The sequence below is a fragment of the Equus przewalskii genome, chromosome 19 (assembly GCF_037783145.1).
Source record: "Equus przewalskii isolate Varuska chromosome 19, EquPr2, whole genome shotgun sequence".
NCBI lineage: Eukaryota > Metazoa > Chordata > Mammalia > Perissodactyla > Equidae > Equus > Equus przewalskii.
Genome location: NC_091849.1, coordinates 32,083,372 through 32,106,651, shown reverse-complemented (window position 1 = coordinate 32,106,651; position 23,280 = coordinate 32,083,372). Strand labels below are relative to the sequence as shown.

Genomic DNA, 23,280 nt, shown 5'->3' with positions numbered 1-23,280 from the left:
AGGCACGGACAGATGTGAAAATCACTGACTTTTATTAATTTCATAATTGGAAATTCCACGTGAAAGTGAAAGGAGAGTGAGCCAAGTAAAGTAGAGGGTGGGAGGGGCGCCGGCAGGAGCGCTGGGGATTTCCCAGCTTGAATGTGCTGCTTCAGGATCCTGGAGGCTGGGATTTACTCAGAGCTAGGAGTGAGAAAGGGCCATGGGGTCTGAGGGTGGAAGTTCAGAGGTAGGAGACAGGACAGATGGCAGGTCCTGGCAGGACAGCAAAACGGTTGGTGGCCATGATTAGAGGGGCAAAAAGTTCAGTACGCCCTCCAGGTGCTGCCTCAGCCAGGGCTGCAGGCGGAAGAGATTAATGTGGAAATCTCGTGGCGGTGGGACCCTGCCAGTGGGTGCCCTCTTGCGGGATTTTTTATCATCTCTGCCACAGGGGTTGTAGAGACCCCAGCTCACCAGGCCCACCTGGAAGAAAGAGAGTATGGGGTGGGAGGCTGCCACAGCTCCAGCTCCAAGCCCCAATCTCCCTGGTTCCTTCAAAGTCCTCTCTCTTCCCCCTACAAGACCAAGATCCTGTAACCCCAGTCCTGGGAGCTTCCCCGTTCTCTCCTCACCTGAAAAAACCTGAATCTCCGCTCAAGGAAAACTGCTCCCCCAGATTCTCCTGCCAGAAAGGAGAAACAAAAGACTGTCATCCTGGCTCTCACCCTGCTCCCCTGTCATCAGGGCAGTGCACCAGTGTCCTGGTGTGCATGCTGGCCATGGGACACAGAGAGCCTTCCCCTCAGGAATCAGGCTCTGGGATGGGGGGTAGGTAAGTGGGGCTCACCCTTGCAGGGATTGTCATCCTTTCCAGTCCCACTGCATAGAAACTGGTCTGTCACCACCTCTCTAACATCTGTCAAGTTGGGGAATGTGGTTTTGTCTTGGGAGACGGCGTTGATACAGCTTGTCCACTGCAGTAGGGGTGAAACAGGAGAGAAGGATGGAATGAGAAGGCCCAGGGGACACCTGGAGTCCAGCTAGGCCGGGGGTGGGGGAGGCTGACTCGGGATCAGATGGAGAAAGCAGCCAGAGCTGGAGGAGGAAGAGATATGTTCTGAAAGCTGCCACAGGGGAATCCCATCCCCCACAGCATCCCAGACCTAAGACCCTCACCTCCGTCCCTGTCTTGAGGTTTATGTTCAGTTTGCTCCCATTCAAGGCCACAAAATGAGCAGGAATGCTCTGTTGGTTCAGAAGTTCATGCTCTGCAGTCAAGAAGGGGATGTGGTGCTGGCCTCTTTACTCAGCATCCAGACTCCCAACTTGGGGATGGCAGCACAGACCATGTCATCACCCACAAGCCATGGTCCTAGCTCTTCATGCACCCGAAGCCCCAGCACTCACCATGGTTTTGGCAGGTGCTGCCTGGGGGTCTCCGCAGAGCCAGATTAGCCCCCACCGTGCAGGGAAGGCAGATGGGCCTGGAAAGAAGGGCAAGGGTCATACAGGCCTGTCCTCAGTGACCCCTTTTCCAGAGCTCCTCAGAGCACTGTCCCCTGGAGGGCGCCCTCGCATCCCGGACTCTGGCACCTGGCGTGAGTGGACATCTTCACTTTCTTGGCCAGCTTCACCAGGGCGATATCATCACCGTAGAACTCTGGGATTCCCTGATTCTTCTTGGCAAAGACATCGAACCCCGAGGAGATCACTGCTTTCTCAATCTGGAAGTCTTTGCCCCACTGGGCATTGGGATCCCCTGGGAACAATATGGCAGATTAGGCTGGGCCAGGGTTCTGAAGGGATCAGACGCTAGGGACAAAGAGTGGCTTGCAGAATCGGGAACCTGGTGTGGTCCCTGTCTTACCCACACTGACCCTCCACAGGGTATGGTTCTCGGCTTGGCGGAAGCAGTGAGCAGCTGTCAGGACCCACTGGTCAGAGATGAGGGCCCCCCGGCAGGTCTCCTGGCTCTTGGGCTGCAGGGGAACAGGTAATCTTCAGGGACTGCTGTGTCTCTAGCCCATGGCTACTTTCACCTCTGAGCCAAGCCCCATCCCTCCTTCCTCATACCTTAATAGTAACATGCCAGGGTGTCCTCTCCTGGGCAGAGGCATTGGCTGACATGTTCCCCACCCCACAGATGGTGTCTGTGAGCTGAGAGACATCTGTGGTTGTGAGGAACAGATGGGGAAGGAGGCAGGTGAGTAGCACTGTGAGCAGGTTCCAAACCTGGACCCCCGGCTGGCTCCTCACTGCCCACCCTGTTCCAGAGAGGGCAAAGCTCACTCACCCAGCATGTGCTCAAAGACCTGGCTCAGAGCCTCTGCGTCCTTCAGAATGAAGGCATGCCTCTCGCCGTCCTTCTTGGACCCCAGCTCATTCAATTCTCTCCAGTCCACATCCAGGTTGCCCACCCCAATGGCATAGATGTCTGGTGGGGAGGAGGAAATCACCAGAATCTCAAGGCTGACGGGCTACTCCACGAAACAGGAGACTGTAATTTGGAGCCCACTGTGTGCTACAAAGGCCTACATGAACTGGACCCCCACCCCCAACTACTATCTGATCTCATTTCCTACCACTTCTTGCCCTTCACTCTCTTCCAGCCACATAGCCTCCTTGAAGTTCCCCAAATTTGCAGGCACACTTCCACCTCAGGCCCTTTGCATGAGCTGCACCTCTGCCTGGTTCACTCCTCCCCAAGACTTCCCACATGGCTCACTTTCTTAACTTTTTAAGTCTTGACTCAAATGTCACCATCTCAGCAAGGACTTCCCTGGCCTCCTTGTCTAAAACTGCAGTGCCCCAGACATTTCCATTCCCTCCCTGCTTCGTTTTATACCTTAGCACGTGTCACTCTCTACTGTGCCACATGGTTTCCTTGTTTATCTTGTTTAATGACTATAATGGGTTGAACTGTGTCCCCCAAAAGGATATGTTCAAGTCCTAACATCCGGTACCTGTGAATGTGACCTTATTTGGAAATAGGATCTTTTCAGATGTAATAAAGTTAAGATGAGGTCATACTGGATTAGGGTGGGCCCTAATCTGATGCTTGGTGTCCTTATAAGGAGAGGGGAATTTGGACACAGACACACAGAGAGACCATGTGATGACACAGAGATACACTCAGGCAAGAAGGTGATGCGAAGACAGAGGCAGAGATTGAGTTATCCTGCTACAAGCCAAGGCAAGCCTGGGACCACCAGAGGCTGGAAGAAGCAAGGAAGGATTCTTCTCCAGAGGCTCCAGAGGGAGCAGCACCCTGCTGATACTTTGATTTGGGACTTCTGGCCTCCTAAACATGAGAGAATACATTTCTGTTGTTTTAAGCCACCCACGTTTGTAGAATTTGTTGCAGCAGCCCTACAAAACTAATACATTGCCCCTGCCAGAAGGACATCCCCACACAAGGAGGCATTTTTGTCTTTTCTGTTCACAGCCGTAGCCTTAGAACGGTGCCTGGACCAGGAGAGGCTCAGTAAGTACTTTAAATGACTAAATGAATAAAAAGAACTCATGAATGTAGCATGGAGGCCATACTTCAGATCTGGTCCTTCTCTGTAAAGTGTAAGCTCTGGGGAGGGGCCTGGAGCCATCTCTTCTCACTGGAGAACCTGGGCCCACACAACCGTCCACGCCCAGCCTCCGAGCTAGCAGAGTGCCCACAGAGTCTGGTCTTCTCCCACCCTTAGTACTCCTCATGGCCTTTTTTTTGCTCCCAGAGGGCCCTGTGTTGTGTGTAAGGAGCGAGATGCTCAGACAGACTGAGAGACAAGTCTTCCCTCAGGAAGCAATCGAGCACCGGCCCGGGCAGAAGCAGTTATGGAGGGAGCAGGACAATTATCCTGACCCGCGTGTTTTCTTTGACTCTTTCCATTTACTTCCTGCTTCTTTTTACTAAAGCGTTTTAAGCATTTCACCCCAGCCCAGTGATGCTAAGGAGTTAGGGAGTAGAATTTGGATTTTGCCTTCCTCAGACCAGAGTTTTAAAGAGGAATCTGCTTACTCCTGAGGGGCAGGCGGGGTGGGGCTGCTTGAACGGAGGAAAGAAGATCCAGGGGGAAAGGGAAAGTTGGGGCTGAAAACCAACTGCCCCCTCTTAATCTGGAGCACTTATCTCTGAATGTCTTTTCTGGTCAAAGGTCAGCGCAATTTGTGTTTAGTCTGAACCTGAGGAATCATTCTGTTAGAGGTGCAACTGCCAAAGCCTTAGTTAGTTATCTGTACCGCTGGAAGAGGAAATGCCAGGGCCAGTCCCTACAAGGAAGCCAGGCCTTTGTCTGCCCAGAGAGGTTTGTGGAACATAAGATGGTGGATAACGACGATCACGATGATGATGATGGCGGCCGCTAACATGCACTGTGTTTCTCTGAGCATCTCGGCCTATGAGGTAGATCCTAGCACTCTTCCCCTCTTACAAAGGAAGAAGCTGCCCACAGCCACAGCCGACTGAAGATGAAACCAAGGTTGAAAGGATGGGCGTGGAGCCGGCCACGTGGCCGAGCAGTTAAGTTCGCGCACTCCGCTTTGGTGGCCAGGGTTTCACCAGTGCGGATCCTGGGCATGGACATGGCACTGCTCATCAAGCCATGCTGAGGTGGCGTCCCACAATGCCACAACTAGAAGGACCCACAACTAAAAATATACACCTATATACCAAGGGGCTTTGGGAGAAAGAGGAAAAAATAAAATCTTAAAGAAAAAAATAAAGAAAGAAACCATGGGCAGTTTGTCTCCTGACTCTTCCATGTGACACTTGGCTGCCTTTATAGAGAACAACACGGCTTGGCGTCTCGCTAGAAATAAAGCCAAGATGCTGGAACCCCTGACTGTAGGCCTCGTGCTCCCGACAGGGACAGCACAGATCGGGGGCGAGGGCGGAGGCTCACCCAGATAGTCATTCCTCTTCTGCTTGATGTTCAAGAGCTCTTTGATATTGTCCACAGCCAGCTTGGGAGAGCCACCCATGTTGGACTTTCCTAGAACAGGGAAGGAAAATAATTGTTTGTCTGGGTAGATATATCAGACTTCTCCCAGCTCTGGAGGAGTAGGAAGGCATTCATCCTGGGAACCTCAACACTTACTGCAAGAGTTTCAAGTCATTTACTGAAATTCTCTACATTCCAGGCACTGGGCCAGGAGGTTCATATACTTTATCTCATTTAGTCCTCATGACATCTCAGGAAGTGTTGACTTCTGGAGGAGCTATGTAATTTGGCCAAAATCAAAAGATAAATGACAGAGCCCAGGTCCACTGCACAGTCTGCCCTTACATCCGTGCACCTGACATCCCTGCTCCAGAGCCACGCATCACTCTAGGTGACCTCCCAGGTAACAATAACTAACATTTATTATCACAAAGCACTTCTACACAAACTACTTAAATTGCTGTCCATAAAAATTGTGTAAGGAGGGGGGCCAGCCCCATGGCTGAGTGGTTAAGTTTGCACGCTCCGCTGTGGCAGCCCAGGGTTTCGCTGGTTGAGATCCTGGGCACGGACACGGCAGCACTCGTCAGGCCATGCTGAGGCGGCATCTCACATGCCACAACTAGAAGGACCCGCAACTAAAATATACAACTATGTACTGGGGGGATTTGGGGAGGAAAAACAGAAAAAAAAAAAAGAAGATTGGCAACAGTTGTTAGTTCAGGTGCCAATCTTTAAAAAAAAAAATTGTGTAAGGAAAGAAAAGAAGCTATCATTAGCATCGTTATTGTGGTTGTCATTACCTTCAGCATCATCAACACTATTTCTACTTTATAAATGTCAGAGGGAGAACTAGAACACAGGTCTTCTCACCCCATATTGGTGGTCCTTCCACTACGCCGGACTCACTCACAGTGAGGATGATACCCACCATCTGTCAGAAGGATGACAGCATGTCGGATTTCCTGCCAGGCCACTGTGTTCATACCCAGGCGTTGCATTTGGTTATTCATCATGATATAGACACTATTTAGGGCCTCATAGGTGTTGGTCCCAGTTCCATTTTCATGATCTGGAATTTGCAAAGAGGAAGGACTCTCTTAGAAACTTCCCACCTAAATGCAAACTGGTGCAGCCACTATGGAAAACAGTATGGAGATTTCTCAAAAAATTAAAAATAGAACTAACATACCACCCAGCTATCCTACTACTGGATATTTATTCCGAAGAACATGAAATCAATAATACAAAGAGACTTATGCACCGTATGTTCATTGCAGCATTATTCACAATAACCAAGACATGGAAGCAACCCAAGTGCCCGTCAACTGAGGAAGATGCAATATATATATATATACAATGGAATATTACTCAGTGACAAAAAAAAATAGACAAAATCATCCCATTTCCAACAACACGGGTAGATCTTGAGGGTATTATGTTAAGCGAAATAAGCCAGACAGAGAAAGACAAACACCATATGATTTCTCTCATATGTGAAAGATAAACAAAGACATGGATAAAGAGAAGAGATTAGTGGTTACCATAGGGGAAGGGGTTGAGGAGTGGGTGAAAGGGGTAAAGGGGCACATATATATGGTGACAGATAAAAGCTAGACTATTGGTGGTAAGCACTATGCAGTCTATATAGAAACTGATATATAAAAATGTACACCTGAAATTACACAATGTTATAAACCAATATGACCTCAATAAAATAAAAAAAGAAAAAGAAACTTTCCACCTACCACCTGGGAGAAGAGAATCACTCTATTCCCCCAACCATTGGAAATGCATTTATCAACAAGTTTGACAAACTCAGACCTTTGATATCCAGATAGAGATTTGGCATCACTGCCTGTTCAAACATTAAAAGCCTTTTCCCTTAAAAATTGTCATTGCGTAACCCCAATCCAAGGCCACTCTAAAGTCCCAAGATTCAAAGATGGGGTTTCCAAAGAACTTGGATTAGCCATCTGCTACCTACCCCCCAGGCAGTTTTATAACGACAGGGGCAGATAAGGGGTTGAGCCATGAAAACCAGATCACGTGGTTCTGGCATTAGAAAGGAGCCAAAGACCTGTGAGAGGCATTTGGGCATGGAGCACATTAGAGTAAGCTGGGAGTTGGCGGGAGCTGGGACTCCCTCAACATGAACCTGGACTTGGAAGCCACCCTCGCCTGAGGAACAAGCACCCCAGAGCCCTGAGACTTGAATGCCACCAAGAGGCCTCTGTCTCTCCCTGACTTGTCCAGAATCTGTCTGCAGGCACCAAGAGCTCATCCCTTCCCTCTCCCATTACGTTCATTTGATGACTCCCATACCTTTGTAGTGGATGTTGTCCAGACTGTTGATCACTTCCATCACATCCCGGGAGTTGTGGTGCAGAACAGACATGACGATTCGGGGCCTTGATGCAAAGGTGATAATGGCGACGCTAACATTGATCTCAAAGCTGAAGATCTGTAAAGGGCAAGTGAGAGGCAGTCTAAGGGGCCCTGAAACCAAAGGGGAGATGGTAAGAGAGCAAGCAAAGGGCCCTGGAGGAGTCAGACAGCCTGGCTGAGACTGACAGAGGCAAGGTCCAGGGTAGACTCTTATTAGGAAACTGCTGCTTGGAAGAAGCCAGGAAACTGACATTCTCTTGGCTAGGTTTGCTCCTCATTTAATCCTCCCATCGATTCTATTTTATAGATGAGGAAATTGAGGCTTGTTACCTTGCCCCAGATCACACCACTGGTAAGAGGTGGAGGTAGAATTTGAACTTGTCAGCACAACTTCTGGAACTGTTGCCCTCTGCAACCTCACAGCTTAGTGAGTTGCTTAACTTCAAGTCCTAAGAGGGGCCTGAAGGAGCCCAAAAGCTTTCTTCTTTAGAATGTAGTTGGGAGGAAAAACATATATCTACATAAACTATTGTGAAAATCATAATTACCAAGGAAAGCATCGACAAAGAATCTAAACGCGTGACTTCCAAACTCTTCTGTTCATGCATCCCTTCAGTAAAAACATTTTTAGTACATACCCCAATATAGGTATACACATTTATAAAGCATACTCATATTTATAACGTGTATCACTATTCAAATATACACATTTTTAAAAATACACAAAATACTGAAAATTTGAAAAGAAACTATTAAATATGGTTATTAATTTAATTTAAATTTAAATTATGCAACAAGAATACCAGTGTCTTTCTGCCTTACTCCAGTGGATTATTTTGTGTACCCCTCTGTGGAGACCACTGTTCTAGAAGATGAATTCCTGGAAAGCAGGATTTCAGTTATGTTCATCTTTGGTGCCCCCCCAGCACCCAGCACCCAGTACAATGCCTGACATAGAGCAGGTGCCCCAACAGTGTTTGTGGAATGAAAAATATGATCCTATAAATTGAATCCATGACTCCTGCATGGCATGCATACAATCTGGGGTGACTTCTTGGACGAGGTGGGCTTTAAGTGAGATTCTGAGGAAGAGAAGGAGACAGAGAGGGACAGTGGGTGCAGCAAGGCCTCCTCTGACGTAGGCTCCTATTCCCTGACCCTGTCCACCATGAGGATGGCGCTGTTCTTGAAGATGCCAAAATCTTTTTCCGACACACTCTGAGAGGCATCCAGGAGCAGGTAGAGGTTCAGGTGACCCGAGCGCTGGATTTGGATCTTGCGGCCCACATTTTCTGGGAGAAATGTGGAAGGAGAAGATTCAGATCTCCACCTTCGACCTGCTCTCTTGCCAGAGGGGTCAGGCCTCCCTGCCTCCCTTCTGGTCAGCTCAGCCCCACTGAGCCCACCTGAGGCTCCCTGCTCCGGCCCGGGCCCAGCACCCTGCTGCCCTCTCCTCAAGCACTCACCCTTCTTCTTCTGGGTGGGATTGGTAGCTCCAAGCAGGTGGGACAAGGAAGTACCCAGGGCGGGGGCCACGTCCTCAGGAAAGTCGTAAGAGTAGGGCTCTGGGGGAAGAGCCACTGGGGTCAGCCAGGGCCAAGGGTGGGGTGCCCAGGAGTCTCAGGAGGGTCAGGGTGGCTACTCACGGCGGCAGATGGGCTCTGTCCCACTCCAGACCCCATCATCCTGGCACTCCCGTTCCGAAGACCCGGTCAGCACCAGATTCGATGAGCAGCGGTACCTGACCTTGTCCCCAAGGTCGAAGCGGGACCCTGTCCGCACCACACCTACTGAAATGCCCGGGTTGGGGCAGTAACCAGCTGCGAGTGAACGAAGGAAGATGGAGGTAAGCAAGGACTCACCTGCTCAGGCCCTGCTCACCCGCCCTCTCCCTCCAGGATCCTCCTCCTCTCCAGACCCTCAGAGCCTCTGTGAGCCTCTTGGCCTCCCCTTTGGGAGACGCTACAACTGTGCTTCTCAGAGGTGTGGATGGAAGACCTGAAGTAGGGCAAAATGTTTAGAATCCAGTGGCCTCAGTTGCCAACTAATGCATCCCAATCCCAGCTTTGGGATTCAGCCTGCACACATCCCAGAGCCCCAGGAAGACACTGGCTGGGGAGGCCCACACTGCCACAGAGAATATTTGCACTTCACGAACCACAATGAGTCATCACTACACGTGGACGAGAATGGCTAAAACTAAAAAAATGGGTAATTCCAAGCGTCAGAGAGGATGCAGGGCAACTGGAACTCCATTGCATTGCTGGTCTGTGAACAGCAAACAGTGAAACTGTTTGCCAGCATCTGCTAAAACCAAACATCCACCAACCTGTGACCCAATAATTCCACTCTTAGACACTATGCTCAAGAGAAACATGTGCGTACATGCACCAAAAAGTCACATACAAGAACGTTCATGGAGCTTTACTCAGAATAGCCAAAAACTGGAAATAATCCGAATGCCCATTAACAGGGAAATGCACAAATAAACTGTAATATATTCACATAATGGAACTACACAGCAGCAAAAATAACCAAACTGCTGATACGCAGGACAACATGGATAGATCTCACAGGCAGAATGTTGCATAAAGGGAGCCAGATGCAAAAGAGCACATTCTGTGTGATTCCATTTGTATGAAGTGTGAGAACAGGCTAAGCTAATCTAAGGAGACGGAAGTCAGAAGCATGGTTCCCTTGTGGGAGGAAACAGGAGGGAGCCTCCTGTGATGTTGGACATGTTCTCTGTCTTGGCTGGTGATTGCACAGGTGGATACATGTGTAAAAATTCACCGAGCTGAATACTTAAGATTTGTGCCCTTTACTGTAGGTAGATTATATCTCAACTTTCAAATAAATTATATTTATGCTTGAATAAATGGCTATCTGGCAAAGAGTGAAAGGCATGAGTTGGGAGTGGATGGCTGGCCTCCGGGTGAGGGTATGGTCCTGCCATCTTGTGGACTCTGTGTCTTCTGTATTATATGCTCAGAACTGTGATCCAGGAAGCTCCCAAAAACCCACAGGCAAGTGTGGCTCCAGGGAATCCCTGGGAGCCCTGCTTCTATCAAGCAGAGCCCATCACCATTCTCAGGGGCAGTAATCACCATGACACAAGTGTATGTAGGAGCTGGCCCATTAGCACAGCAATTAAGTTCACACGTTTCACTTCCGAGGCCTGGGATTCGCTGGCTCGGATCCTGGGTGCAGACCCACACACAGCTTGTCAAGCCATGCTGTGGCAGGTGTCCCACATGTAAAGTGGAGTAAGATGGGAGTGGATGTTAGCTCAGGGCCAGTCTTCCTCAGCAAAAAGAGGAGGATTGGCAGCAGATGTTAGTTCAGGGCTAATCTTCCTCAAAAAAAAGAAAAAGAAAATGGGGCCAGCCCAGTGGCGTAGTGGTTAAGTTCGCTCTCTGCTTTGGCGGCCCGGGGTACGAGGGTTTGGATCCTGGGCACTGACCTACACACTGCTCATCAAGCCATGCTGTGGAGGTGTCCCATATATAAAACAGAGGAAGATTAGCACAGATGTTAGCTCAGGGCCAATCTTCCTCACCAAAATAAATAAATAAATAATAAACATTTGGAAAAAAAGTTAAAAAAGAAGTGGAGCTTATCAGATTCCAGAGGCTGTTCTAGATGCTTAGTAATATCAGCTCACTTAATCCACACAGCAACACCATGCAGCTGGCGCTCATTATCCTCATGTTACAGATGTGAAAATTGAGGCATCTCGAGGTTAAATAACCCGCGCAAAAGCTGTCAAAGTCTGAGCCGGCTGGGAACCCAAACTGGTTCCAGAGGCAAGGCACCTCAGCACAAAGCTCAATTCCCCCTCAGCGTAAAGTCCCTGCAATGGCCCATGGGACCCAAATACCAATCCTGCTTTGATGCACTTGGGAAAGCTGGACAGAGCACGTGGAGCCTTTATGTTGGATCCGAAGCTTAGCACCAACTGTCTCGGGCCGGGCTCCCTGCAGCCCAGTGATGTGTGACCTATAGGCCTCAATTTACCAAAATCCAAGAATATTATCTTGGCACCAGAAACCTCAGGCTCCTGTTCCCACAGAGGCTCCCCGGGCGCATATCTGGCTCCAAGGTTCCTGGAAAACCCCAGGCCCCATGCAGCCCTCGGTCAGGGCACTCACCGCCGTTGTCACAAACGGCTGTCTCCCCATCCCACATGCCATTGGGGCGACACTGCCGCACAGGTGAGCCCCGCAGCGTGAAACCATCCTCACACTCGAAGCTCAGGTTGCCGCCCACAGGATATGACCCCAGCCGTGGGGTGTACATGCCATTCTCAAAGGTAACAGGGGCTGGACAGCGAACGGCTGGAGGAAGAGAAGGGGATGAGAATTTGGGATGGATGGATAACATCTGGGCTGGGCATCAAGTGGGTGATGTCCAGCTTGGATGCATTAGAACAGCCAACCAGTTGTCAAACATACGAGGTTGATGCACGTGGAATTGCTGCTTTTGGCAATTGGTTGGATAGCAGCAATTTCACATGGTTCAACCTAATTGATTGATAAATAGCCACTTCTCTCAGCACCCGGAGGGCCATGGCCACCCCAGCCCCTCCCCTGGGGTCCTCAGATATCCCATGAGTAGGTAAGGAAAGGGGTAACCCCTGGCACAACAGGAGACTCCAGGAGCATTCAGAGTCCTTTCTGAATGGTCAGTATGCTGCAGTCAACTGTTAAGCATTTTAAAAATCATCTCTGGCTTTAGTACCTACAACGTCCATCAAAGCCTGCCTCCAATGCCTTGCTATGGGCAATTGACGTTTGCCACTATTTTGCAAAGCCCCACGGAAAAGCAGCTTTACCATCCCTCCCACACTATCCAGTCAGGGTAAGCCCAACCCCAAGCAACTCCTAAATAGAAGTTGTGGGGTGGCCCCTGGCGAGGCACCCTGAGCAAGGCCTGCAAGGAGCCTCACGTTTGCAGACCGCCTTTGTCTGCCGGGTGGATCTTGGGGTCTGCCACTGTCCGTTGCTCTTGCACAGCCGTGTTGCTGCTGGGTATGCATAACGGCCCAGGGGGCAGGAGTAGGTGAGGACACTCCCAGGGGCCCAGCCGTTGCTGAGGGTGAAAGAGCCACCAGAGATATTCACATTCTGAGGACAGGAGGGAGTGGCGGCAGCCAAGCCTGTGGGCACAGGGACATGACAGAGAAATGGAGAAAAGACGGAAGGCACAGATGAGAAAAGGAAAGCAAAAAAGACTGTGTGGGAACTCAAGCTGGGTAGCACCAGCCTCGCCCACAGGACCCTAACACCCCCCCTCCCCTGCTCCTACCTGGGTACAGGGCCAGCAGGGAAAGAAAAGCCATCAGTGGGTCCATGGTGTCCACCATAGGGGCAGGGAGAGGCAGAGAGCCGGGCAGAGGGAAAAGGTCATCTGATTTCCCGAAAACCAGAGCTGGCTCAGCAGCTGCTTCATTTGCTGCCAGAGAAAGAAAACCAGGGAGTGGCAAAAAGGGTGTTCTCTTGTTAGGAAAAAAACGAATCAGGGATTAAGGACTGAGCTGAGGGGTGAAATCTTTGCCCTGTCTCCCCAATCCCAGTATATCAACAGAGTCAATTGATCTCCACCACAGGCTCTGCATACTGCTCCCAAACGCCACCCCCAACACACAGGTGCACACAAATGCGCACACATGCTCTTGCACAAATAGTCTAAACCACACAAACCCACAAACCATCCAAGATATTGCAAAACATTTTATTTAAGTAAAGTTTCAGTTTTCTTTTGGGTTTTGCCAAGTGGATTTTAGTTCCTGAGACGCTGGGACAGTATTGTCTTCTTGAACATAAACCTCTAAGGAATTGAGACTAATTTTCTTAGAAATTCTTGATACAGAGGAGGATTCACAAACTTTTTCCCTGTAACTCTTACCCAGAGAGAATCTAGGGACAAAATGAAATCAATATTTAGTTTAGGAGACCAAAAAAAATGTTTAGAACATTTTTACGGAAAGTCCAGTAGATAAAATTCCCAACTTATAAAATAAATAAATTTGGGATTGGTGACTCAAAGAGTTTGGGATGTGCCTTTAAATTACAACCTGCGGGGCTGGCCCGGTGGTGCAGCGGTTAAGTGTGCACGTTCTGCTTCGGTGGCCCGGGGTTCGCCGGTTCGGATCCCGGGTGCAGACATGGCACTGCTTGGCAAGCCATGCTGTGGTAGGCGTCCCACATATAAAGTAGAGGAAGATGGGCATGGATGTTAGCTCAGGGCCAGTCTTCCTCAGAAAAAGAGGAGGTTTGGCAGCAGTGTTAGCTCAGGGTTAATCTTCCTCAAAAAAAAAAAAAAAACAGAAATTACAACCTGCATTTGTACAAAATGCAAGAAACAAAGAAACTCTAAGCTTGGGTGTTAGCCTCCCCATCCCACAGAAGTCTCTTTAATACTTTGTCAAACAATGTGGAATATAAATAAATAAGATCAATCAAAAATTAAGATGAAACCAGGGTCAGCCTCATGGCCTAGTGGTTCAGTTCAGCGTGCTCCACTTTGGTGGTGCAGGTTCACTTTCCGGACATACACCACTCATTGGCAGCCATGCTGTGGCAGCGACCCACATACAAAACAGAGGAAGACTGGCACAGATGTTAGCTCAGGGCTAATCTTCCTAGCAAAAAAAAAAAAAGAGAGAGAGAATGAATCATCTCTGAAGTGATCATTTAAGTTTGTTAAAAACTCTTTTGATTTACAGATAATTTCTCTGAAACTCAAGTGCAAAATGTGGGACTCACATGGGGCAGGGCTGACTAAATGCAGGAAGACCACGATACCCTTGGTATTGGGGTCCCAAAGCTGCTGCTGTGGCAGAGCTGCTGGTCCCTCCCCTGCACCCATTATCTATAATAAGATACTGCTCCTTCTGCAGTAAGAGATGTTTAGCAGGACACACAGTCACCCAGCTAAAGACTACATTTCCCAGCTTCCCTTGCAGCTAGTGGTCAGATGACAGGGTTCTGGCCAATAAGAGTAGAACTGATGTGAGCAACTTCTAAGTTATGCCCCTCAAATAAAAGGGTAGTATGCCTTCCCCTTCCTGTGGGCTGGAATATAAATCTGATGGTGATTTGAGAGCAATAGCTTGGGGATGACAGGGCAAGCAGATGGAGAAGCCTGGGTTCCTGACACTGTGTTCATGTCATACCATCCCTGCCCACCTACTCAGATTTTACAAAAGAGAATTAAACTACCTTCAGGGTGGTGGGTATTAGGGATGTTCACAAATATGCTGGCTTTGTCTCCTTTCGGTCACATAGTAGGATTGAACTTCCCCATCCACTTGCTTTGGCCAATGAAACGTGAGTATAAGTGATGTGTATCACTTTTGGCTGGAAGCTTTATGAGCCAATGCAGTCTTCACCATGCTTTCTTTCCCTCTGTTTGGCAATGTTTGAGATGGTGGCTGCTCCATCAACCTGGACCCCTGGGAGACAGCAAAAGCAGAAACACTGCTGAGCCTCAGATATGCAAAATGAGCCAAAAATAAACCTTTGTTATTTTAATCCACTGTATTACCACTGTTGCAGGAAAAAAAATACCACCCAAAATTTAGAGACTTAAAAAGATGATTTATTCTTACTCATGATTCTAGGGGTTAGCCAGGTGGTTCTTCTGCTGTCTTGCCTGGACTCACTCACGTATCTGCAGTCAGCTGTGGACTGAGTTCAGTGGGAACAGCAGGACCCGTAGTCTATCATCCCTAGTGCCCATGGCATGGTAGTCTCAGGACAGCACTCCAAGAGATCCAAAGCATAAGCTGCAAGGTCTCTTGAGGCCTAAGCCAGTAGTCACATAACATCACTTCCACCATGTTCTGTTGGTCACAGCAAATCACAAGGTCAGCCCAGAGTGGGGGAAACTTTATCATCTCTTGATGGGAGGAGTGGCAAAGTCACATTGCAAAGATGCATGAGTGCACACCAGAATAGGGGAGATTTATGGCCATGTTCGGCAAACTACTATGGCAACTGAGACTTGGGGGTTGTTACCAGAGTACAGTGAATCCTCACCTGACTGAATACTTAAGCCACTGAATTCTGAGAAGCGGAATGTGCTGACTTAACCTCTGCGCCACCGGGCTGGCCCCTCTTTCTTGTTTTTTCATGTAGGTATTTATAGCTGTAAATTTCCCCCTTAGTACTGCTTTCGCTGTATCCCATAAGTTTTGGTATTCGTATCTTTGTTTTCATTTGTTCTAAGTATTTTCTAATTTCCTTTGTGATGTCTTCTTTGATCAATTGATTGCTTAAGAGAATTTTATTTAATTTCCATAAATTTTTGAGTTTTCAAGTTTTACTTCTGTTGTTGATTTTTTTTTTAAGAAGAAGACTAGCCCTGAGCTAACATCTGCCAATCCTCCTCTTTTTGCTGAGGAAGACTGGCCCTGAGCTAACATCCGTGCCCATCTTCCTCTATTTTTTATATGTGGGACGCCTACCACAGCATGGCTTGCCAGGCGGTGCCATTTCCTCATCTGGGATTCAAACTGGTGAACCCCGGGCTGCTGAAGCAGAACATGCACACTTAACTTCTGCGCCACTGGGCCAGCCCGTGTTGTTGATTTCTAATTTTATCCAATTGTGGTTGGGGAAGATACTTTGTATGATATCTATCTTTTTAAATCTACTGAGACAATTTGTGGTCTAACACATGGTCTGTTCTGGAAAATGTCCCATGTGCACTTGGGAAGAATGTGTATGCTATTGTTGTTGGGTGGAGTGTTCTCTATATGTCTGTTAGATCTAGTTGGTTTATTGTGCTAAGTCTTTTATTTCCTTATTTATCTTTTGTCTGATTGTTCTATCCATTATTAAGAATAGGGCACTATTATTAGTGTAGAGCTGTCTATTTCTCCCTTCAATCTGTCAGTTTTTGCCGCATATATTTTGCTGATCTGTTATTAGGTGCATAAATGTTTATAATTGTCCTCTATTCTCGATGTATTGAATCTTGTATTAATATATAATGTCCTTCTTTGTCTCTTGCAACCTTTTTGACTTAAAGTCTATTTTGTCTGATATTCATATAGCCACCCCTGCTCTCTTTTGGCTACCATGTGCATGGAATATCTTTTTCCATTCTTTCACTTTCAACCTGTTTGTGTCTTTGGGTCTAAAGTGGGTCTCTTGTAGATAGCATATAGTTGAATCATGTGTTTTTATCCATTTTACCAATCTCCGTCTTTTGAGTGGAGAATTTAATCCATTTACCTTTAAAGTACTTGCTAATAAGGAGGGATTTACTTCCATTGTGCTATTTGTTTCTATATGCCTTATAGCTTTCTCATACCTCATTTCCTGCATTACTATCTTCTTTTGTGTTTAGTTGATTTTTTGTAGTGAAACGTTTACATTTCTTTCTCATTTCCTTTTGTGTATATTCTATAACCATTTTCTTTGTGGTTACTATAGGGATTACACTGAACATCCTAAAGTCATACCACTCTAGTTTGATTTTATACCAGCTTAACTTCAATAACATACAAAAACTCCGCTTCCTTACAACTTTGTCCCCACTCCTTTCAGTTGTTGATGTCAGAACATTATGAATGTATTTAATACCACTGAACTGTACAATTGAAAATGGTTAAGATGGTAAATTTTATTGTGTTTTTTACCACAATAAAAAATCTTTTAGGGGCCGGTCCAGTGGCCCAGCAGCTAAGTTCGCGTGTTCCGCTTCGGCGGTCTGGGGTTCGCCAGTTTAGATCCTGGGTGTGCACTCACACACCACTTGTCAAGCCATGCTGTGGCAGGCATCCCACATATGAAGTAGAGGAAGATGGGCACGGATGTTAGCTCAGGGCCAGTTTTCCTCAGCAAAAAAAGAGGAGGATTGGCAGCAGATGTTGGCTCAGGGATAATCTTCCTCAAAAACAAAAATCCCAGAAGGAGTGGATGGGTGTGCAGAGATGAACCAGAATTGTCCATATATTGATGACTGCTGAAGCTGGGTGATAGGTACATGGAGATTCATTATACCATTCTCTCTATTTTTGCATATCTTTGAAGTTTTACAAAATAAAACTTGAATAGTCTGCAGAGAGACTACGTCAGGGTCTCTTGTTCATAGTCCAGCAGGGTGGTTCTTTTGGTGTATTGGAACATTTAGGCAGATATTCAAGCTGCTGTTTCCTCTAAGAGGCTTTCACAGGACTTCCACTGGGGACGCAAGATTGAGGATACAAAGGAGAGACCTCCTGACAGTCTTCCTGCCTGATTCTGGAGCTTTCTCCTTGGCTCCTTATGCTTCCCTCCATCTATGTGAATGGGTAGCATTCGTACCCAACAAGAGGTGCCAAGAATAATAAAGGGGAATTAATGAAGAGCAAATCTCCTTCCCCTGCACCCCGCTTCCCAGTCCCCAGTTCTGCCCAGAGGCTGCTCCCCTATCCAGTTTCTTGTATATCTTTCCAGAGAAATTGTACACACATAAAGAACATATGTGTCTACATCCTCTTTTTTCCTTTTTTGCATAAAAGGTGGCATCTCATACACAGTTTTGAATGTCTGCTTAGTTAAAAATATATTTTACAATACATATAATGTCTTGAGACATTCCACTTTGTACCTACAGATGAGCCTTATGCTTTCAGAAGCTGCATAGTATTCCACTGTCCAAGCCACAACGCGCTGTGCACGAGTCTTCTGTTAATGGACATGGGTTATTTCTAAACTTTTGCTCTTGGTCACAGTGAATGCTGCAGTGACTATCTTTGTACATCACCCTTCCATACCTGTAGGGGCGTAGATCCTCTCATTTTGATAGTCCTAATTTAATTCTTAGGGGTAACCTTAAGGGGAGTGTATTTTGCTGTTGGCTCCATGAGTGACAGGTGACAAAATCAGGTGAATAAGGTTATAAAACAACAAGCAAATCTGCCAAGCTGAACCAGAGATTTCAGGCTGTCTTCAGTCAAAGCCTGAATTCCTTCCACTACACTGGGCTAGGGCCAGAGAGGTGAGCCGAAGGAGCTTTGCTGGCGTATGTCTTTTTGTTTGAGTCTGGCAGGAAAGCAAGGCATGAATATATGTCCTTTCTACCCTGAAAGTTCTCTACCTGCCCCTTGGCAGCTTTGGGGGGGGGGGGCGCGGGAGGCTGCCCCTCCTTAAACCCCAGGGCTGTGCTTTTGGTGGGAGGGAGTTGGCATCTAGCAAAGGGAAGGAGATAGATCCCCCCCCACCCCTACCTCCCAGGAGTCAGAGGAAATCATTAGAGAGGCATTTTGAATGAAAGGGCAGAGGAGGGGCAGTTGGGTTCCCTTGCCCATCAAAGCTAAGTCCAGATGTAGGGGGTGGGAGTGGTGAGGGAGGGACCCAGAGAGTTTATAGCCAGAGGCCTTCCTCCCTTGCCCTTTTCCAACTGACCCCTGAGTACAGGAGCCATAGTCCCCACCCTTTCATTTCCTCATAGGTAGCAAGAAGTGGGAGAGAGAGGGTGACACGCACCACTGGCTCCCCAGGACTGTAGAGACCCCAAAGGGATGGGATGGACAGGGGTGAAGTAGCGGCTGTGTTGTGGACAGACAGACACACTGGTACACCCCAGGCCCAGCTGTTCCCAGGGGCTGAGTTTCCATCCAAAAGAGATGTGGCCCCTTACAGGAGGTCAGGAACAGGCCTTCTGTTCCTTGGGAGGTCCCCACTCCACCCTCAATGCCTTGTTTAATTCTCACGAATTGTTTGTGCAATGGATGAGTAAGGAGATGAGAGTTGGTGTCCCCACCCACAACCTGGGCCTGCAGGGTGGCCCCTGGGGCCCAGGAGCCTGGAGGAGCTGGAGAATGAGAGAGGAGCCAGGGGCTGAGTATAAATCTTTTCTGGGGCTCTAAGGGTGATTTATGTAAGGTTTCCCAAGGTCAGAGTTGGGCAATCAGTTCAAAGTAAGTATGTCAGTGCGTGGTATGATGGGGGATGGTGTGTGTGTCTAATGCCCTTGTAGTGGGCTGTGTTAGAGGAAGCGGGTGGGGTCTGACCCAATGTAAATATTTTTATTAAAAAAGAAACGGAAGGAATAGAAATCAAAGCCACTTTTGTTGCTGATTTAAAGGATGCTATTTACTTGTGATAACAACAAGACTGGGGAGGTGGTTGGCCTTAACCTTACTCGTGGAGCTCATTGTTTTGACAGAAACTCCTGGGATCCTTCCTCTGGGGAGGTTGAGATAAGCACACAAATAACTAGAAGGCAGTAAATCCTGTGGACAGGTCCTGTAGGAATCCAGCGGAGGACAGAGGGCAGAGAAAGGTTCCCAGAGGATAAGGGATTTGAAAAGAATGGAGAAAGTGTTACAGGAGAGCGGGTAACAAGAGGCAAGCACCCAGGGGAGAGAGGGCTTCGGAAGGCGCAGTGCTAGTGGATGCGGGTGGGCCTGGACTGGAGGCAAGTTCAGGGAGCTCAGAAGAGCCACTTCAGAGGTGTTAGCAAGAGGCACTAAAGCATAGGGGCTAAGGGTGTAGACTCAGAAGCCATGCTGCCTGGATTTGAATCCCAGCTCTGCCACTGAGTACCTGTGTGCATCAGGGGCAAGTCATTCAACATTTTGTGTCTCAGTTTCCTCATCTGTAAAGTGGGGGTGATGATAAAACTTGTGTCATAAGCTTGTTGTGAGGATTAAGTGAACTCCTACATATATAGGGTTTAGGATAGTGTCTGGCACATAGTAAGTCCTGTTAATATGAAGTCTTTTTCCCACAGAAGCAGCCCCTGAGACAAGGGTTCAAGTGCAAATAGTGCATTTTGGAGGGGGGTACCAGGAAACATGGGTGGAGGGAGTGGGAAAGTGGCATAGGGAAGGAAGGCAGCCAATAAAGGGCATGTTATCAAGTGAATTTACTGTTGTGGGTGAGTGGAGATGAGTCCTGCTGAGGAGCCCTGCAGTGGTGCAGAACATGTGTGTCAGAGTTATCATCCCATCTTGGGGAGCGAGGGAGCTCTCTGGTGTCTCTTCTTATAAGCACACTAATCCTATTGGATCAGGACCCCACCCTTATGACCTCATTTAACCTTAATTACCTCTTTGTAGGCTTTATCCTCTCCAAATGTAGTCACATTGCAGGTTAGGGCTTCACATACGAATTTTCAGGGGATGCCATTCAGTCCATAGCAGTGCCTTAAAGAAGTGTCTAAAATTCAGTGGCTTGGGGCCGGCCCAGTGGAGCAGCAGTTAAATGCGCTGGGCCTGTGGCCAAGTGGTTAAGGTCACACACTCCACTTTGGCAGCCCATGGTTTCGCTGGTTTGGATCCTGGGCGTGGACATGGCATCGCTCATCAGGCCATGCTGAGGCGGCATCCCACATGCCACAACTAGAAGGACCCACAACTAAAAATATACAACTATGTACCGGGGGGCTTTGGGGAGAAAAAGGAAAAAATAAAATCTTAAAAATAAAGAGTGGTTGCTTTAAAAAAAAAAAAAAAGAAGAAAGATCTCAAATCAACTACTCCCTTTACAACATAAGAACTAGAAAAAGAACAAACTAAACCCAAAGCTAGCCGGAGGAAGGAAATAATAAAGATCAGAACAAAGATAAACGAAATAGAGAATAGAAAAACATAGATAAAATCAATGAGACCCAAAGTTTGTTCTTTGAAAAGATCAATAAAATTGACAAACCTTTAGCTAGATGGACTAAGAAAAAAAAAGAAAGACTCAAATTACTAAAATCAGAAATGAAAGTAGAGACATTACTCCTGATTCTACAAAAATAAAAAGGACAATAAGTATACTATGAGCAACTGTATGCCAACAAATTGGAAAACCTAGATGAAATGGTCAAATCTATTTTTAATAACATGTGACACTTCACTTTTGACCAACCAACTTGTGTTATCTTTTTTTAATTGAGACATAACACACATACAGTAAAGTACACAAATCTTATGGGTACAGCTCACTGACTTTTTACGTAAGTTGTCATCTGAGTAACTACAACCCAGATGGAACTTTCTCCATCCCCAGAAGGCTCTCTCATGCCTTTCCCAGTCATTTCCTATCCCTTCCCCACAATTTAATTTTAAAATGAAATTTCATTATAATTTGTTTTTTTTGTGAGAAAGATTCGCCCTAAGCTAACATCTGTTGCCAATCTTCCCTTTTTTCTCCTTTGTTTTTATGTGGCCCACCGCCACAGCATGGCTGCAAACAGATGAGTGGTGTAGGTTGGTGCCCAGGAACCGAACCTGGGTTGCAGAAGTGGAACACACCAAACAACCACTAGGCCACTGGGACTGTCCCTCATTATAAATTTTTCCTGTAAAAGTTTACATCTTCCACTTCTTTCAAATGTTTCTTACCCACTTTTCAGCTTTTCCCAAATGAAATGCCTCTTTTGAATTATAAATGTATAAAATGTGTAATCGTTCTCTGATTTCTAATTTTATTTCTATTTTTAAAATATAAGGGGAAAAAATATAAGGAAAAACAAAGCAAAGGATCTGGCTTCTTCTACAAATAATTGTCATGAAAACATGAAAGAGGAATTGTTACAGATTGAATGAATTAAGAGTCATATTGACCAAATGCAATGTGTGGCCCTTGCTTGGATCCTGATTCTAAGAAGCCAACTACAGGGGCCGGCCCAGTGGTGCAGTGGTTAAGTTCGCACATTCCACTTTGGCAGCCCGGGGTCCACCACTTCAGATCCCGGGTGCAGACACGGCACCGCTTGGAAAGCCATGCTGTGGCAGGCGTCCCACGTATACAGCAGAGGAAGATGGGCACAGATGTTAGCTCAGGGCCAGTCTTTCTCAGCGAAAAGAGGAGGATTGGCAGCAGATGTTAGCTCAGGGCTAATCTTCCTCAAAAAAAAAAGAAAACAACTGTAAAAAACATTTCTGAATATACAGACACTCAGGAAAAATTGAATGTAGACCATGTAGCAGAAGATATTATGGATTATGGTTAATTTTCTTAGGTGTGATCATGTATTGTGGTGATATTGTTTTAAAATTCTTTTGAGGCTAGGTATACAAGCATCGGTATTTACAGATGAACTGATATGATGTCTGGCATTTGCTTTAAAATTCTCTAGTGTTCTCGTTTTCATTTGTCTCTAAGTGTTTTCTAATTTCCCTTGTGATTTCTTCTTTGATCTGTCGATTGTTTAAGAGGGAGCCAGATGAAGCAAGGCTGGCAAACTGCTAAAATTGTTGAAGCTGAGTGATCTGTACATGGCAGTTCTACCTACTATTCTCCCTACTTTTGTGTATGTTTTAAAGTTTCCATTATAAAAAAGTTAAAACATAAAATATTTTAACTTCATTTGACCATTAAGTGACTAAGATTAAACAAACAAATAAAAAGACTAGACATGACATCGAGACCCTGGCACACAATAGCACTGTCAAAAATAGCAAAGGAATGAATGATAAAGCTCAGAGAACATAAGTATTGAATCATCTTGCAAGTTACATCTACCACTGAAATTGATAAGTGAGCTTTATACCTTAGTCTTTAGTGAATTTTATTAAAATGAATCAGTTCTTTGGAGCCCAGTCATATCTGCATTTTTAAAATCCCATTTCATAAAGTCAAGAATCAAATCTTTCAAAATATGACCACATAAAGGCAAAGCCACTCTGTCAGAGCCACCTGTTATCCTTCCCCAGATGACATGTTACTGTCTTTCTATAAACTACCACAAAGCCTGCCTCTTATGGTTGCTGTACTAAGCGAGGTAAGATACATAAATTAGCACCTAGCACAGCAGCTGGCAGGAAGCAGTAATTCAGTAAAGATTAGGCCCCTGTAGCAGCCGCATCCGGTGCCCTGCATATCCTCTGCCCACCTCTGATTTCAGCTGTGGCTGAGGTGGATGGTTCTTTGGGAGCTGAGACTCACCTTGTGCTATATCATCCCAACCTGGGCCTTCTCCAGAGCTTCAGTGCCCAAGGGGCAAGAACAGTGGGAAAGGCAGGGGAACTAATGACCCAGAGTCAACC

General features: G+C 46.8%; 1 protein-coding gene across 2 annotated transcripts; it reads right to left on the bottom strand.

The window, feature by feature from the left end:
- Nucleotides 1–15: 15 nt before the first annotated feature.
- Nucleotides 16–23,274, bottom strand: C2 (complement C2). Of its 2 annotated transcripts, none has more exons than XM_070585763.1 (21): nt 23,180–23,274; nt 14,528–14,760; nt 13,381–13,947; nt 12,612–12,758; nt 12,253–12,462; nt 11,456–11,641; nt 8,951–9,124; nt 8,771–8,869; nt 8,463–8,596; nt 7,242–7,380; nt 5,848–5,988; nt 4,878–4,967; nt 2,276–2,416; nt 2,056–2,150; nt 1,850–1,961; nt 1,576–1,741; nt 1,390–1,466; nt 1,159–1,250; nt 830–956; nt 615–664; nt 16–465 (listed from the first exon to the last, which is right to left on the bottom strand). In XM_070585763.1, exons 4-21 carry the CDS (start codon nt 12,667–12,669, stop codon nt 289–291), a joined length of 2,268 nt encoding a protein of 755 aa, XP_070441864.1. In that variant the 5' UTR covers nt 12,670–12,758; nt 13,381–13,947; nt 14,528–14,760; nt 23,180–23,274; the 3' UTR covers nt 16–288. The 2 variants fall into 2 exon arrangements, with proteins under 2 accessions (XP_070441864.1, XP_008536818.1); XM_008538596.2 differs by lacking the exon at nt 23,180–23,274 and adding an exon at nt 20,352–20,468.
- Nucleotides 23,275–23,280: the final 6 nt, after the last annotated feature.

What these genes read in the sequence shown, in the direction of transcription:
- C2 (XM_070585763.1), bottom strand. Translation starts at nt 12,669, where the DNA reads ATGGTGGACACCATGGACCCACTGATGGCTTTTCTTTCCCTGCTGGCC. An exon ending in AAGATGTCCACTCACGCCAG is followed by an intron (nt 1,467 to 1,575) that starts GTGCCAGAGTCC and finishes CCTTCTTTCCAG; the next exon opens with GCCCATCTGCCTTCCCTGCA. An exon ending in ACCTCAAGACAGGGACGGAG is followed by an intron (nt 957 to 1,158) that starts GTGAGGGTCTTA and finishes CCCCTACTGCAG; the next exon opens with TGGACAAGCTGTATCAACGC.